The sequence below is a fragment of the Ochotona curzoniae genome, unplaced genomic scaffold (assembly GCF_017591425.1).
Source record: "Ochotona curzoniae isolate NIBS_2020 unplaced genomic scaffold, NIBS_Ocur_1.0 contig_2321, whole genome shotgun sequence".
In the NCBI taxonomy this organism is placed as follows: Eukaryota; Metazoa; Chordata; class Mammalia; order Lagomorpha; family Ochotonidae; genus Ochotona; species Ochotona curzoniae.
In genome coordinates, this window is record NW_024465421.1 from 11,225,132 (window position 1) to 11,239,107 (window position 13,976).

The window sequence follows — 13,976 nt, forward strand, 5'->3', positions numbered from 1 at the left end:
ATGTGGGCATCCCAAGTGGCTTCTTGCCCTGTCACCAAGCAGCTGCCCACCAGGGACATGACTCTGATATCTCTAGTTGGGCACTGTGAGATCCTCCAGTGACACGTGACAAGCATTTAAGGGTGACCCACAAGGGGACTTGAGCTGCTGACCCAAACCTGCACCCCTGATGCCAAACTCGGAGTTGTGCTTGTAGCATTGTGCCGCTGGGATAAAAATTCTAGAGACGATATGGCAATTATAGAGGTCTGGGACTCCCGCTGAGACTTCTGTCTGTCTGCACAGAAGCGCAGCACAGGGCCTGCCCCTCCATCACAGGCCAGGAGGGCTGAGAGGATTGTTGGTTGCGGGTAAGAGTTCGTGTCCTGGCTGCTGCACTTCTGGTCTAACTCCACCAGAATAGCCTGGAATGCAGGAGCAGATAGTGCATGCCTGACCTGCCATACGTATGGAAGACCCGGATGAAACTATTGACTCCTGGTTCAGCCTGGCCAGACCCAGTGATTGAGACCATGATGAACTAGCACACAATTTCCCTCTCTCTCTCTCTCTCTCTCTCTCTCTCCTCTAAGGTCCGTAAACAACAACAATGATGTGTTCCGCATAGTTCTCAGTGTACTGGTCCGTTCACTGTTTTTGTTGACATATCCCTTCATGCCCTTTGCCCCTTTTCTACTTGAATTGGCTTCTCACTGTTCAATAATTTAAATATTTATTTATTTTTATTGAAAAGCCAGATTTACAGAGAGAAGGAGAGACAGAGATGAAGATCCTCAGTCCACTGGTTAATTCCCCAAGCAGCCACAATGGCCGAAGCAGAGCTGGACTGAAGCCAGGGAACCAGAGCCTCTTCCGGATTTCCCACATGTGAGTGCAGGGTGCCAAGACTTTGGGCCATCCTTGACTACTTTCCCATGCCACAAGCAGGGAGCTGGATGGGAAGTACAGCAGCTGGGACATGAACCAACACCCATATGGGATACTGGCACATGCAAGGCAAGGATTTAGCCACTAAGCTACCGTGCTAGGTCCATGGGTACCAGTTTGAGTCCCAGCTGCTGAACTTGTGATCCATCTTCCTTCTTGTTGCGTTGGAAAGCATCAGCAGATGGCTCAGTACTTGGCTTCTGTACCCACATGGGAGAGCTGGAAAAAACTCCAGAGTCCTGGCCTCAGAACAGCACAGCTCTGGCAGTTGTGTAATGGGGCGCTGCCATTGATGGCTCCTACCCACTTGTCAGGTTAATTGACAGCGGACAGCGCATGGAAATGGAGTTTCCGCACCCCGGCCTTCCTACATCCCCTCCTGCTGGTAAAGTTAATTGAAGGTGTGAAAAGTGCACCCTGCTCCTCCTTCCGCACCATTCGGAACAACTGACAGCGCGGAAATTACTTGGGAGGCTCCCTGCACCTGGGCCCTCCTATGGTACTAGATTAAGTGAACTACAAGAAAATTTTGGGCTCTGGTAGCTCCTTGTCTGCCTGAAACCTAGCTTGTACTGCATGGCTCTCAATCTGATTGGAGGATGAGAGCTTAAAAACCTCCTGGCTTTGGTAGCTCAGTGCAGTGGCTCCTGGAGTGTAGCAGGAGCTGGTGTCACCAAACTTGGACAGTAAACACTCCTCCAGGGCTTGGTACAGTGGCCTAGCAGCTTAAGTCCTCGCCTTGAACGCGCTGGGATCCCATATGGGCACCGGTTCCTATCCCAGCAGTCCCACTTCCCTTCCAGCTCCCTGCTTGTGGCCTGGGGAAGCAATTGAAGACAGCCCAAAGCCTTGGGACCCTGCACCCGCGTGGGAGACCCATAGGAAGTTCCTGGCTCGTGACTTTGGATTGGCACAGCACTGGCCATTGCGGTCACTTGGGGAGTGAATCATAGGACAGAAGGTCTTCCTCTCTGTATATCTGACTTTCCAATAAAAATAAATAAATCTTTTTGTTGTTGTTGTTCCAAGATTATGGGTCAGAAATCTCTGAGACAGAGCATGAAGTAGGATAGGCAGGTAGCTACCTTAGCATCATAACTTGAAAGACATACCTCCCCTACTCTATGCAAAAACAAAAACTTTAATAAATACACAAATAGAACGTAGAAATACCTCTCTCCCACCTTTCCCCTCCTTTTCCACACTACCCCTGAATATGGTCCATGTGTGTCTCTGATTTTTTTTTTCATTTTAAATAAACTTTACAAGAACAAAAAAGTAGAATACACAAAACTGAGAGTTGATGAAGACAGGTTCTCATGCATGACGGCCTGATAGTAACTATTACCAAATAACTACCAGAACAACCTCAACAGAAGGCCAAGATTTCAAAAGAGAAATGCCAGCTTAGTGTTCACACAGCTTTGGAACACGGCTCGTGTGTAAATGCAGTACCCATACCGGGGTTGCCAGACCTGAGAAAGCCCTTGGATTTGCTTGCATATACAAGGCAGTGATCAGGACTGGGAACACAGACTCAAAAAAGAAGAATTAAAGTGCCCAACGTCAGACTTGTCAAATAATCTGGGCATTATCACCAAAGGCCAGCTAACTTGGCTGAGAACCATTGCAGCATCCCATGGCTTACTGCAGAGGCAGAGTTGCTAAGTCTTGGGCAGGCCACCTTGCTGCATGTGTGCTGCCACATCTGGAACATCAGGAGGTTACTGGTTCACTTACAGCAGCTTGGGGAGAACTGGATTGGAGGCAAGGAATCTGGAAGCAGTAAAGCCCCTACCTATTGTCTTTGGTGCACCCTTTATCAGGTCCACCATCTCTCCCTTAACTAGCAGTTCCACTATGAAGAGTAACGCATTAAATTAAGGGAGTGACAAGAGGGCAAACCCAGAGCCAAACTCTTTTGAGTCACACAAACACTCTGGTTGTGCTTACAGCTAACACCTCTGTTCTGAAAGTTTTGCAGGCCATGATCAAACAAAGTAACAACCAATCTACCCCCAGACCCAGACAAATTGGAGTCCACTTTTCTGTTATCCCAAGAGAAGCCCCCTGAGCCTCTGCCCCGATTATTGACCAAAGGAAGGCCACATGTACTGTGGATCAACCAGAATTAGTTGATCTCCCTCTCCATCCTCTTCCCTATTATAACTTTGCATATAAAATTTAAACATATACTTTTTTATTTGAAAGATAGATTTACAAAGAAAAGGAGATATAGAACCTCCATCCTCTGTGATAGACTCAGAACTGAGCTGATCTGAAGCCAGGAGCCAAGAGCTTCTTTTGGCTCTCCTACAAGGGTATAGGGGCCCAAGGATGTGAGCTATCCTTTGCTGCTTTCCCAAGTCACAAGCAGGGAACTGAATAGGAAGTGGAGCCTCCGGGACATGAACCAGCGCACATACGAGATCCCAGTGTGTGCAAGGTGAGGACTTTAGCGGCTAAGCTACCATGCAGGGCCCAGTCTCTTGTATTTTCTATGAACCTCTGCTGTAATTCTATCTGTTTCTATTGGTAAACATTGTGTCACCCAGATACTTGACGTTGATGATTCTCAATCCCCTGATTTTTTTTTTTTTTTTGCTTCCAGTTCCTTGTTGGTATGTTTAGTTTGTACATTTCCATTGCATCATGGCCAGTTGTTCCTTCTGGCTTACAAGCCTGAGCAATGTGCTTCCAAGCATCTACTTCATTTCCATGTCTTGCAACTTGACTCGACAGTCTATTTCCTCTTGTGACTTAATGAGGTCATCAAAATCCTTGTAGTCAATTCGGTAAGTTGAAACATCGCCACAGCAGGGTGACACAGAAGCCAGTGTTGGGACATTGTTGGTGCTTGAATTCCAATCTGTAGACTAAACGGAATCCTCAGTTTTTTCCAATTAGCTCCTCAGAGCTGTCTGCCTTGCTTGGAGAACTCAGAATTCAGCCTTTCTCCTCTACAGTGTGTAGATAAAGGGCAGCTTGCAGGTTGGTCTTGAGCTCTGACGCCTGGTATAGTTCTTGCAACTTCCTGCAAAGACTTGTCAGACTATCATCTTGATGTCCTTGCACGGTCCTCCTCAACACACCTTTCATTACAACTGACTAATAGCTCCCAAGAAAAGTCACATTAACTTTCACTTGTCCCAGGGAGAGGTTTAAGCTGGAGTGTGCAGGCCACCAAACCCCCAGGACATATCTGTGGGTCGCTGAACTGGTCTGGACTGCTTGCAGAAAGTGTTCAGCACAGTCAGACAGTCCTACAAAGTGTCACCAGGCCAAGGTATGCTGTGGCTTTATGTAGGCAGCACAGAGTGGGCCTGTGTGAGGCAACAAGGCATTGCCTGGAGGTACCAAGGTCTGGACTTCTGTCCTCTAACCCTTCTTAGCCCACCAGGTGCCTTGGTCCTTTTCGCCTCCCTTCCCCAGTGCCAGGCACAAAGCTGGCAATCCTCCCCCTCCCCTAGTGTGTGCAAGTGTTGGCATTCTGGCTCCCCCAAACCAAAACTCCTCTGCTAAGTTCATACCCAGTGTCAGGGCTGAGTTTGGGATTCCCTCCAGCGTCCAACTTCCCGCCCGTGTGCACTCTGGAACAGAGCCGGTGATGGCTCAAGTGTCTGGACCCTTGCCACACACGCGGAAGCCTGGGCTGGAATTCCTGGCTTCCCCCTGGACCAGTCCGGGCTGCTGCTGGCTTTGGGAAAGTGAACCCTTAACAGATGCTAGCCCGAGCGCTCTCTCTGCTGCACCTTTCAAACAAGTAAAAATAACGTTTCTTTAAAGAAAAAATACGTATGGCCTTTCCCTTTTAGCTTATTTCAGTAAGTAGCACCATTCGTGTTCTCCATCTTTTCATTTTCGCCCCACAGTTATTTGTTGCAATGGCATGGATATTTACAAAAGGAAACATAACAGTACCGTTAAGGGTGCTCGGACAAGCATCCACACCTGTGCCTACGCGTGGCTTATTTCCACCAGCTGTGGAATGGTTTACACAGGGAACCTCTAGTGTGTTCGCGGGTCTCCTCAGAGTTTGGAGTTCTCAAACCCACCCACCGTGTTGACGTACGCATCAGCCAGCCGCCACAGGGTCCCCCGAGTGGCGACGCCACACCGGGCGCAGTTTCTCGAAGCCCACTGGAGGAGGGTGGTCTCCCGGCTGAGGTGGGGGGTTAGCCGTTGAGGCCTCCCAGGGCCGGCAAGCCCCGAGCCTCGCGTTGCTCATTGGCCGGGCGCGGCTCGCCTCAGCTGGGCCGCCCCGCAGGCAGCGGGGTGGCGCCGCTGGAAGTGACGCGGCGGAGGCGGGGCCGGCTGGGGAAACCACCGCCTCCTCCACCGCCGCCGCCGCCGCCGCCGCCGCCGCTGCTGCTGCTGCTGCCGCCGCCTGGGCCGGGAAGCGATGTAGGAGCCGCCTGCCTGTCCCCTTGCCTTGCCCGGCCCGAGCCCCGCGGGCCGCCGCCGCCGCCGCCATGAAGAAGCAATTCAATCGCATGAAGCAGCTGGCCAACCAGACCGTGGGCAGGCGAGTGTGCCGGGGCCGGGGGGTCGCACCGGGCTTCTTGGCCGGGCCCGCCCCTCCTTGGGCCCAGCGGCTCCCGAGTGGGCCTCAGCCGCGCCCGAGGCCAAGCGGAGCTCAGAGTCGGGGGGCTGTGCCTCGCCGGGGCCTGGCCGCCGAGCTCCGGGCGCACCCCTGAAACCCCACCGAGGCGGGCCGGCCGTCTCCTCCACAGCCACCCTTCGGGAGGCCCCCCGCTGTCCATTGTCCCAGCCCAGGGGAGCGTCGCCCTGGGAGGACTAGTATTCCTGATCCTTATCTCACTTTCCCGGGGATCCAGCCGGTCACGGCTCGCCACCTTGGGCTAAAAGTCCTTCACTGCTGCTGCGCCCAGAGCTGTGCAGCGGGGACCGCGTTGTTGTCTTCCCGCCCCGGCGGGTCCCTGCTCCTCGCTAGCAGGGCAGTACGGGATCGTAGGTTCGAAAGGCTTCGTCCAGCCGCTCGGATTTCCTTCGAGAATTCGGAGGTGCTCGCCTGCTTCTCTCTCTCTCTCTCTCTCGGCCCCAGGGCTACCTAGGAACTTAACCGCGGTTGCCAAGTTCTTGACACTTAGCAACTTGGCGTCGGACGGAAAAGGATTGTTGGAGACCACCTTGGCGGTGGGAGAGGATGCTTACTTGCCTGCTGTCATGCCTGGGGAGAAATGGTATTGACTGTTAAAGGACAGAAGATACCCGAGTGCGTTGGCTCAGGCGTGCTTTGTGGTTTGGAGAGCTTCTTGAGGTGATTGCTCGGGAGGCCTCTCAGCTGGGCCAAGTGCTTAAAGGACTTCCAGGGCAGCTGTGTCCATTTACCGTTTCAGCAGCCAAGAGATGGGAACGTGTGGATTTTTCACAGCACCTGCTTTTGCTTCTTCTTTTTTTTAACAGTAAAGGGGAGTTTGGCTGTATCACATGGGACACTTCTTTTTCTCTGTGTCTGTGAAAATACTTTTACTTCCTCTTGACTTTTCTAAATTTGCTTTTTGCAGTGTTTCATTTCCTTCAATATTTTTTGCTTAGTGTTGTCCTTTTTCATTTTCTTGGCTGTTTTTTTTTTGGGGGGGGTGCCCCACCTTGGTGTCTTGGTGGGCCTTTATCCTATTTGCAGAGTTAATCCCTACCCTTGCGACGGGTAGGCGGGAGGAAAAAAAAAAAAAAAGCTTAGACGGCAGGCAGGAGAAGTCACGGGGCTGATGCCTCAAGGCAGGACCTGCAAGCAAATGGTAAAAATTCTTGTGAGTTTAGCACGGCTCTTTGTGCGTTCTGGAACCACTGTTCTGGGAGCTCCTGGGTCCTCATCTTAGATTGTGGTGCTGGCCTGTTGTTACTTTGTGTCGGGCCAGGGGAGTTTGCTGTTTTCATGCAGGGTTCTGAGAGATTGAAATCTACACAGCCCTTAGTAATCTCTTGGGTTCTGGCTTCCTTGTAGTCTTCTCCTGTCACAGTCTTCAACTCCAGCCAGGCTGGTCTTTCAGTTTTTAGAGTAGACCTTGCTGTCTTCATTTGTTACCTGGGATTCAAGGAAGCCTGGCTCACCACCTCATTCTTTCAGGTCTCTTGTAAGGGTCTCTCGGCCTTCTGGAAGCCATTGTGAATCTCCTACATACATGGGGTGTCCCTCTTGAGTATTTCCTAATCCCTTGCACCCCTACTTTTCTACAACACAGTTGCTCCATAACACGGAATGCCTTGAGAGTCTTTGCTGTAGCCTCTTTAGTGTCCAAGTGGTTCCTGCCGCATGACAGATGCTCAATAAACTGTTAATTCTGGTTCTTACTAGATTTCTCTGGTGGTGTGGGCCCAAGGATGGGAAAACGTGAACTGCATAGAGTGCGTGGTGATTCATGCTACAAGTTTAATTCTGGACCTGACCTTTGGCTCTGTTTGAAAATCTTTATTGCTAGATGCCAGTGGAAGCAGGAGCTATTCCAGAGCTATTAAGGGTGTGGTGTGGATGCAAAGTCAGGACATCTGTATATACTGAGGAACCTGTTGCATTTCTTGCATGTTCAGTTCCTTGATATTTTTCTATTTTTGTTTCCCACTTTGGTCACCATAAAAAGACTAGGACGGGAAAGCTTGGAGGGTGGGACAGAGCCCAGAATCAGTCATTGGAAGGAGATAGGCGGCAGGCATCAGAATCAGGAAGCTTGCATGTATTTGGGTCATGATGAAGGCCGGAAGCATGGGAGATTTGTGCTGTCCACACCCCCTGTTTAAGATCTAGATGGGGAATTGAAAGGCAGATTTACAGAGAGAGGAGAGACAGAAAGATCTGTCCACTGGTTCACTCCTCAAATGGCCACAACAACCAGCGCTGAGCTGATCTTAAGCCAGGAGCTAGGAGCTTCTCCACAGATCTTCTACGTGGGAGCAGGTTCCCAAGGCTTTGGGCAATTATCCACTGCTTTCCCAGGCCATATGCAGGAAGCTGGGTGGGGAGTAGAGCAGCTGGGACACAATCAGGCACCCATGTGGGATGTGGTGCTTAGAGGTGGAAGATTAGCAAGTTGAACCAATGTGCCAGCTTGAGAAGGAAGTTCTGTGTGTGAATGACATGTCCCTTGTGCGTTGGTGATTGCTTGCAGTATCCTCCCTAGAATGGAGACCTTGGAGATCTTTGAGATGGACATGTGGAGAATTAGTAAAGTCTGGGAAGAGTGAATTCTCATGATGCCATTTGTTGTTTCCAGTGAGAATATTCGAGAAGGTAGTCTTGTGGGTCACAGGGCAATGCTTGGGAGCTGGTGTCATGACGTAGCATCCCAAAGATGAGAGCTGAGATGGTTATTTTTGTCCACCTGCCTTTTGTTGATTCACAAAAGCTAACTGAGCTCAAACCCTTCTCCTTTCTTTGTGCATCAGAGAATGCAGGGTGAGTGCATGATTCCTGCCCTGAAGGAGTTCAGCAGATCTGTGGAGGAGATAGACAAGCAGAAAATAATTATGTCCATGAGATAAGGGTGTGCTGATGCAGAGGGAAGGCCCTCCTGTTACTGGGTGGATCGAGGTTTTCCAGAGGAGACTATTTGAATTGAATCTCTCATTTTAATTCTCTCTTCAGGCATTTCTTTTAAGTTTTTTTTGTACTCAGGTCTCTTTGGGTGGAAGGAAATCCAATTCGTTTGCTTTGAGCAATGACAGGACTTGGTTCACGTATGACCTACGAGTGGAGGTTTCGTGTTTAACTGGATCCAGGGAGTTCAATTCTTCACGAGGTGGTGTCCCTGGGGAGAGCCCACCTCCACCCCCTTCACCCAGCTTCCCGTTGTCTTCTGTTCAATCCTAGGGAGAAAGAATACTTTTCTCTGTCATTGTGTCCAAAATCTTTAGGATGTTGACTCTGGAATGCCTTTGAGCCCCATGCTTTGCCAAGGAAATGGAATGACATCAACCCCACCCAAGAGTAGGGGAGTGCTGCTTCCCCAGGGAACACTAGGGTGCTGTGACCAGAAAAAGGGGAGATGGGTGCCAGTCAGGCCCACAGTAAGCGGCACAATGTGTGTTTTGCAGTTGTGCTAGACACCAAGTTGTGCTTCTTGAATATGATCCTGTGGACACAGATGGTGCTTTGGGGCAGGTTGTGTCCTGAATAGGGGAAGGTATTCGCTAGAATGAGGAGCTTGGGGTTATGGGAAATGTTCAAAAAACAAAGGAATTTGAGGGACATTACAAGGGGAATACAGTTTCCACACTCTGGGAGGGAGCGTCTCATTGGGGACTGTTTTCTGCAGGGACCTTTTGCTTCTGCATGGTTGTCGTAAGAGAAATCGAAGTTACAGATCCAAGTGCCCGGAGCGCCAGGCTAGTAAAAGAAATGTGTGTTGTAGCCAGGTAGCAATGTGGAGCTCTGTGTGCCCTTGATTTTAAGTGTTTTCAAGAAAACCTTGAAATCTGATGTCAATAAGCAGGAGGTGGCATTTCATTCAAGTGAAGTGACCATCATGTGCTACAGGGATACTTCAAAAGCTTGGGCGGAATTGGAATTAAAAGTGTTTAGCTTGTTGCAAACCTCTGTTGAAACTAGGGATAGCTTTCTTCCTTTTTTTTTTTTTTAAGATTTATTTATTTTTATTACAAAGTCAGATATGCAGAGAGGAGAAGAGACAGAGAGGAAGATCTTCGTCTGATGGTTCACTCCCCAAGTGAGCGCAACAGCCAGTGCTGTGCCGAACCGGAGCCAGGAGCCAGGAATCTCTTCCAGGTCTCCCACGTGGGTGCAGGATCCCAAAGCTTTGGGCCATCCTCAACTGCTTTCCCAGGCCACAAGCAGGGAGCTGGATGGGAAATGGGACTGCTGGAATTAGAACCAGTGCCCATGTGGGATCCCGGGCGTGTTCAAGGTGAGGACTTTAGCCGCTAGGCCACGCTGCCAGGCCCGGGATAGCTTTCTTATGATATATATTTCTGTGAGCATTGCGAAGACCCCTTGTACAAGGAACTAAATAAAATACTTTGAGGCCAGTTGTGCCTGTGATCACCTGTTGGCCACTGTTCTCTAAAACAATCTGAAATTAGCCATCTCTGTTCAGCTTCCTCTCACCCCATCTTAACCTCTTGTGAAAATATCCTGTTCTTTGGATCTGTTCAAGAGCTAGCTCATGGTTTGCTTTACTGCAATCTGTGAAGTTCTGATTGTAATAATCAACTTCTCTACAGTGATTTAGTTTGCAAAGCGCTGCACCCATCTGCCTGGCTTTGCCCTCAATGAGCAATGATCATTTACTTGTGTGTTATGAAGAGGGACAAAAGGCTTGTCAGGTTCACAGAGCTAGGAAGAGACCAAGGCAGGACTTGGGCCCAGGGCTTCTGACTTTGGATCCTGTATATTCTGGACTAGAGAAACCAGGCTGCCTCTTCATCAGGGAAGGATTCGTGCCCGTTAATGTCTGTCAGGTGTCTGCTGTGCTTATTAAGTTGCTGGGCTGGGTACTTTGGGTAGATTATCACACACTGCGTTCTTATGATGACTCTCAGGGATTATATTATTTATTGCCAATTTAATGATGAGGAAGCCAGAGATCAGGGAGGCTGTCAGGCTAGTAAATGACAGAGCCGTGGGTCTAAACGCAGGTTTCTTAAATCCATACTTCCTGTAATCTGCCCTCACGTGGAAAACCTGTGTATTAATGAAATTTTCCTGAGATGTTGGAGACTGTATAGTCCCGTGCATCTTAACTAGAGCTGAGTTAATCCCCGAGGGGACATTTCACAGTGTCTGAGGCCAGTTGGGATGGTCTTGACTGGCAGCTTTGGCGAATTATTACAGCATCTGGCAGGTAGGGGCTGGTGGGACCGCTGAGCGTTCTACAATTGATAGCATTGCTGCCGCCCTGACAAAGACTTGTAAGCTCCCAAATGTCAATAGTGCTGAGGTTGAGAAACTCAGGTTTAGTTATCCCAAGGTTCTGAGATGTGAACTGGCAAGACCAAAGACCCAGAGTTATCTCTTTACAAGGAGGGCATAGGTGTGTTCTGTTGGTCTACAATGTTTATTTACCTAGTCATTGGCTCACGTGGAAGAGCATGTCTGTCATGTGACAGTCTGAGTTTCCAGCTTTTTCTAAAATCATGGGAGACCTGGCCATATCTGGCCACCTAGCCAGGACAGGTAGCTGGGGCTGAGCTGCAGCCCTCCTATTCAGGTGAGGCGCCAGCTGTGCTAGTTGCACACCCTTCTCTGTCCTGTGTTACTCGTCAGCCTTGCTTGCCCACTCTGTTGTGATTGTATGGATCCAGCGGCCATGTCCAGGACACCACTCGCAAGAGAGCCTGACCCATGACCAGCAACAGAGATTCGCATAGCAAGTCAGAGCGCAGCTCGATCTGCTGATCCCAGGACAGCCCTTTGGTGTCACGTGGGGTAAATCTCCCCTCTTCCCTGAGGGGGCCCAGCCCTTCCTACATCTGATCACAGAATTTGTCCTTCCTTGGCCAGTGGTAGTAACGTGTCTGCCTCACCCACTCCTGCTTCCTTTCCCTCATGCTGACATCCACGTTGCTTCTGCCAGGGGTTCTCTGAACGGTGTTTCTGAGCAAGGGCACCTGCGCGTTGCTCCTCTCCCGGGGGATTCCATGCAGCGTCCGTGTCAAGCGGGGGTGGAAAGCAGTCCCACATCTTCCCAATATTGTCTCTGTCTGATCTTCACAGCGCCTTGTTTTTAGTTCTTTGTTTTTGGAAAGGCAGATTTACAGAGAGGTGAGACAGAGAGAAAGGTCTTCTGTCTGCTGGTTCACTCCCCAAGTGGCCACAGTGGACGGAGCTGAGCTGATCCCAAGCCAGGATCTAGGAGCCTCCTGTGGGTCTCCTGCACGCGTAAAGGGCCCTAAGGCCTTGGGTCATCCTGTGCTACTTTCCCAGGCCTCAAGTAGGAAGCTGGATGGGAAGAAGAGCAGCCAGGACATGAACTGGCTGGCGCCCATATGGAGTCCCATTGTGTGCAAGGTGAGGATTTAGCCACTGCACCATCATGCTGGGCCCTCCGCGGACTTGTTATGCCATTTATATGCTGTGAAATCCTAGAATATGAGAGAGGTTCTAGGTGAGTAGGGAAGAAACAAACTGTGAAGGGATGGGGTTCTGTGCCCTCATACTCTGTGAATCACCAGCTTCATGGCAAAAACACCTTATCTTCTAACCTCCATGTCCATGTGCCCCCGTATGATGAAACTGCCTTGCTGGCAAAGGTTCGTGACTGTCCGAGACAGAACCTCAAATCAGTCCTGGAATCCGATGTGCATCGTGAATTTTGTCAGACCACAGGATGCTTTGTGTATACCATTTTGTGTGTTAAGTATAGGTGGGTGCTGTGGTAATTAGGGAACTACAAATTCCCTTCAGAGTGCGATTATGCTTCAGTATCCATTTGTGTGTAACTACATTTGAAACTGTAGGGGTCAGAGGAGTTTTACTTTTCCAGGTGTTTGAAGAGTAATAGGGTCTTCAGCAGCAATCAAACATACTACTGTTGCTACAGCAACATGTATGAATATACTCACACTGAATGGAAACACAGGGCTTATAAATAGCCTAGTGTCAGTGCAGGTCAAGTTTGGTTGCCAAGTAAGTTATTACAAATAAACTTCTTGTTTTTTGGATTTAAGATTTTATTGGGTTTAAAATGGTGGATAGAGTTCGTGGATCTGCCCTGGTGTTAGTAATGGAGCTGTTGAGTGGGCAAAATTATTCTAAATAACGTCTCCCCTACCTAAAAGGTTGAGACCACAATTCCAGTGTGTAAGGGGAGGTCATGAATTTTGATGTGCCAACAGAGGTCACAGTCACGATGCAGAAGCCAGACAGACCAGTGAGCGAGTGAAGTGGGAGGTCAGTGCAACAATAGAGAATGGTGGGGACTGTGGTGTACTGCCAAGTACATGGCTATTTAAGGGCATTCGTTCCTCTTTAGTCATGTGTTGCCATGGTGAATGTGGGCGCAGTGGAGCCACACCTTCCTGTTTTTAATGATGCTCTAGAATCCTGGTTTCCATGTGAAGTTCTCTGATATTTAAATGTTGGCAACTGAAACAAAATATCCAGTGTGTAGGCCAAAGAAAACATATCTGTCATCTTTATCTGGCCTTGGGCTGTCTGCTTTGACCTCTAGTTCAGAGACTAATGCTCATGGCATGAAAAGTTGTCAGTGGTATTTGAAATAAACTATTTCTTAAGCTTTGGAAGGAAACCTTTATTTTTATTCTTATTTATTTATTTTTAAAAGATCCATCCATTTTTATTTGAAAGGCTCATTTTACAGAGAAAGAGAGATCTTCCATCCATCGATTCACTCCCTAAATGGCTGCGATGGCGGGAGCTGAACTGACCCAAATCTAGAAGCCACGAGCTTCTTCCAGGTCTCGCATGCAGATACCGGTTCCCAAGAACTTGGACCATCCTCCGCTGATTTCCCAGGCCACAAACAGTTAGATGGGAAGTGGGGCAGTCAGGACACAAACTGGCTCTTGGCTCCCAGCTCCAGATCAGCTCAGCACTGGATGGGGAGTGAATCAGTGGATGGAAGACTATCGCTTTGTCTCTTCTCTGTAAACTCTGCCATTCAAATGAAGATAACTATTGAAAAAAAAGGAGCCGTTTAACAACAGGTTTGAGTTAAGGGAGGTTACAGAGTATGGCTGCCCTGCATTCCCTCAGCTGCAGTTGGAGTGACATTGCCTTATCACGTGTCTGCTCTGAGGCCTGGGTTCCCATGCCATGCTCTCTAACATTAATTACAGCTTGTTGATCTGTTGTGGCTGCTTCCTTGTACTTACTCGAAGATGTTTCTCTCTGCCTCCACTCTCCCTGGTGTCGCCCTTAGAGAGTTGCCTTTCCGTCTAGTCCTAAACCCAATCTCTGCTTCAATATTTCATGAGCATGTCTGCTGTAGTTTCCTGGTATTCTTCCACAGGGGTCAGCCAAGTTTGTGCAGCTTACTGACTTGGAGTCATAAATTAGAGACTAAGTACACAGGCGCTCAGAAGAGGATAAACAAGTAAACGTTTAAAAATGT

The 13,976-nt window shown here is 49.2% G+C and overlaps 1 protein-coding gene across 4 annotated transcripts in view; it reads left to right on the forward strand.

Annotated features, from left to right (window-relative positions):
- The first annotated feature begins 5,316 nt into the window (after positions 1-5,316).
- ARHGAP17 (Rho GTPase activating protein 17) overlaps positions 5,317-13,976 on the forward strand; it is a 79,785-nt gene continuing 71,125 nt past the window's right edge. For all 4 annotated transcript variants that reach the window (XM_040973181.1, XM_040973182.1, XM_040973183.1 and 1 more), the window contains exon 1: positions 5,317-5,452. In XM_040973181.1, the coding sequence (XP_040829115.1) occupies positions 5,400-5,452 (53 nt within the window). In that variant the 5' untranslated portion in view covers positions 5,317-5,399. The remainder of the gene's footprint in view (positions 5,453-13,976) is intronic.